Raw genomic sequence first — 3,168 nt, 5'->3', positions numbered from 1 at the left:
GTGTTTGTGTGTGAAAGTGTCACCGCATCATCATCATCGAGTCGTCTGGATGCTTCATTAAACCCACAGCCAATAAAACATCAGCTTCACCGCATCACTTCAGACCTCATTAGCATAGACACGCCCCTACTCACTCTATGAGCCTATTAGACCACGCCCCTAGTGTCTGCTGGTGGGGGATGGAGTGAAAGAGAGGGAGAGAAAGAAAGAAGGATGACGTGATGAGAGAGAGAGAGAGTGAGGATGAGGAGGATCAGTATTCATCCTGGTCCCGCGGCTGTTCGTCAATCTCCTCGTCCTCCGGAGGCGCGAAACCATCCTGAAACAAACCCAACAGCAATAAACCGCACGTCTGGGGACGCCGCATGGAAGCCTGTTTCCGGCACGGAATTAAAAAACTAAAAAGGTAACTGCGTCTTTAATTTCACAGTTTTGGTCTTTATAACCCCAGAATTGCAAGATACAAACTTGCAATTGTGACAAGAAAGTCTGAATTTTTTATTGTGGCAGAAACTAACAAACAAAACAAAAAACTAAAAACCTGAATTGCAGGATATCAACTCAGAGTTCTGAGGGGAAAAGTCAGATTTGTGAGAAAAAAACAACTGAATTTGCGTGAAAAAGTTCAGAATTGCGAGAGGAAAAAAAACTGAATCCTGAGAAAAAAAATCTGAATTCTGAGGAAAAAAGTCAGAATTGTCAGAAAAATGTAGATTTGCGAGAGAAAAAACTATTCTGAGGGCCTTATGAACAACACATTTTCGTACACGATAAAAGCTCCTTGTGGTTTCTCGGTTTGTCCTATTTCCATAAACAACGCAAAACACAGGCATTTGGAGTTTCTGCTAGTGATTCCTATGGAGAGAAAAATCACTTCCTGCCCTCCAGCTGCATTGCGCGCGTCATCAGTGACGTCATGTGCAAACAACCTATTCTGAGGAAAATTTGAATTCTGAGAAAAGTAAACAGAATTCTGAGGAAAAAAAGTCAGAATTGTGAGAAAAGTCAAGAGTTGCGAGATGTAAAGCCACAATCACTCTTTGAACTTCTCTGAATTCTGTGGCAGAGTCAGGCCTGCACAGCGTCATGCATGATGTATGATGAGGACTGATACCTCTGTGGCGTAGAGCACCTCCAGGATTTTGCCGAGGACCAGGTTGCTGTCGCTCTCGTTCTCCTGACAGATCAGCTCAATGTCTCGGAGTTTGCCGAAGTAGAAGTCTCTCTCTTTCTCCAAACCGTCGACTGTCAGTTTCAGGTCCAGCAGCTGCACGCAGAGACACACACAGACTGTTTTATTTAATATTCATTTTTATTTAATTTAATATTTTACATTTTTATTTTGATACGATTTTATTTATTTATAAATATTACATTTATATTTATTATATTTATACATTTTTAAATAAATATTTAAATAAAATAAATTAATAATAAAATATTTATTTATATTAATATTATCAATTTAATAGATTCATGATATAAATTCAGTTGCAGTGCATTTCATTTCATTTCATTGTTCAAGAAGCACATACATATGTAAATTAGGCTACATTCTCCGCCTCTGATTGGCTCTTGCCTGTATTCTGAGTGTGTATTACAATGTGTGTGCGTTTGTACCCATTTATCCATATTTTAGAGACAAATATGTGAGCGAAACCTGACAGAACCTCCCAAAACCACCTTTTAAGCAGGTCTGCATTTGTAAAAATGTAAATATATGTAGATAAAGATTTTTAAATGATGAAAATGTTAGTGTTTATAACTAGCTGAAGTATTGTCTTTTGTTGCATCTAAAGATTTCTTATGCATCTCACGACTATGTCGTGCATGAAATAATGTCTGTGTGCATGTGTCTAAAACAACAAACTGATGATTTATATGCTTAATCATTTGTAATGGTATATACATATATGCTGTGATTAATTGTGGCTGGAATAATAATGTAGCTGTAAAAATAGTTATATATTGGTGTACCTGCTGGTTGAGCTCCATGATTTCGGCATCGCCGCCTCCGTTCCGTGACATTGGCATGTTCCGCCGTGTTCCGGTGGAGGGGGTGGAGCTTATGGCGCGCGGGGGGGCGGGCATAGTTTTGGGTGCCGTCGGTGACGTCCGCTGGGGTCCTAGATACGAAGCCGAAGTCATTAGCCAATCACAGCACGGCGCCTCACACATCAGCCAATCACAAAGCAGAGGCTCACTCGTCAGTAGATTTCGTCGATTCTATTCGAGTATTTGATTTTAAAACATCCTCGATTTCATTTCGAAAAAAAGTCGAGTCGAGTAATCTGCTAATTACCGGAAGCGGCGCATTTCACGGACGAGAATCCATGAAACGCATTATTAGACCGTTTTCCAAGGCGGCATGATATATTAAACCCATCTAAAAATCATAATAAAGCATAATGCTATTGTGAATTCACAAACGCTACGATGCAATTAAATACATATATGCGATGCAGATGTAATATATGCGCTTTAATTATTTACATGTTACGTGCGTGCGTGTCAGAGCGGCTCAGTTCACAGTAAACGCTGCTCCGCACAAACTCTTATCATTTACATGCGTCTCAAATGTTGAGACAAATCAAATGTTGTTTAGTCAATATTAAACAAGGATTAGATCGCGCAGTAAAACAATCGTTAGGCCGTTGGCGCCCTCTGATGGCATTTGTTGTAATGCATAATGTACATTAGCTCTATTGTTTATAATACATGTGTATTTTAATGTATAATGCAATGAACGTGTAATGTATTTTAACAGTGTTGTTCAATAAAATCATATAATTATTTGCTTTTGATACTTTATTTTAACTAATTATCATTGTCTCATTCCTATTATATATGTATTAAGTAATTTTAAAACCTATTTTTATTACCACAAAAAAATAATTATAATTATCCGATTAATCGACAGATTACTCGATTACCAAAATAATCGTTAGTGACAGCCCTACTCGTCAGCCAATCGAAATCAGTTTCAGATTTGTAGGCGGGTCATAAAACGCTCTGAAAGCCCAGAGCCAGAAAACACACACACAATCAGACCCAAAACAATCACTCAACTATTAGCTGTGAAAGGTTTGTGGAGAGGAGACTCAAAGCAGGCGAAACACACACGTGCGGTGTGTGTGTGTGTGTGTGTGTGTGTGCGTGTGTGTGTGT

General features: G+C 38.8%; 1 protein-coding gene across 4 annotated transcripts in view; it reads right to left on the bottom strand.

Annotated features, from left to right (window-relative positions):
• Positions 1-30: 30 nt before the first annotated feature.
• LOC107729016 (microtubule-associated protein RP/EB family member 3-like) overlaps positions 31-3,168 on the bottom strand; it is a 9,104-nt gene continuing 5,966 nt past the window's right edge. For all 4 annotated transcript variants that reach the window (XM_016539365.1, XM_016539367.1, XM_016539368.1 and 1 more), the window contains exons 5-7: positions 1,978-2,126; positions 1,115-1,267; positions 31-319 (exon numbers count right to left, since the gene is read on the bottom strand). In XM_016539365.1, the coding sequence (XP_016394851.1) occupies positions 254-319; positions 1,115-1,267; positions 1,978-2,126 (368 nt within the window). In that variant the 3' untranslated portion in view covers positions 31-253. The remainder of the gene's footprint in view (positions 320-1,114; positions 1,268-1,977; positions 2,127-3,168) is intronic.

The sequence above is a fragment of the Sinocyclocheilus rhinocerous genome, unplaced genomic scaffold, assembly GCF_001515625.1.
Source record: "Sinocyclocheilus rhinocerous isolate Xijiao unplaced genomic scaffold, SAMN03320098_v1.1 scaffold2682, whole genome shotgun sequence".
In the NCBI taxonomy this organism is placed as follows: domain Eukaryota; kingdom Metazoa; phylum Chordata; class Actinopteri; order Cypriniformes; family Cyprinidae; genus Sinocyclocheilus; species Sinocyclocheilus rhinocerous.
This window is presented reverse-complemented; position numbering and strand designations above follow the sequence as displayed.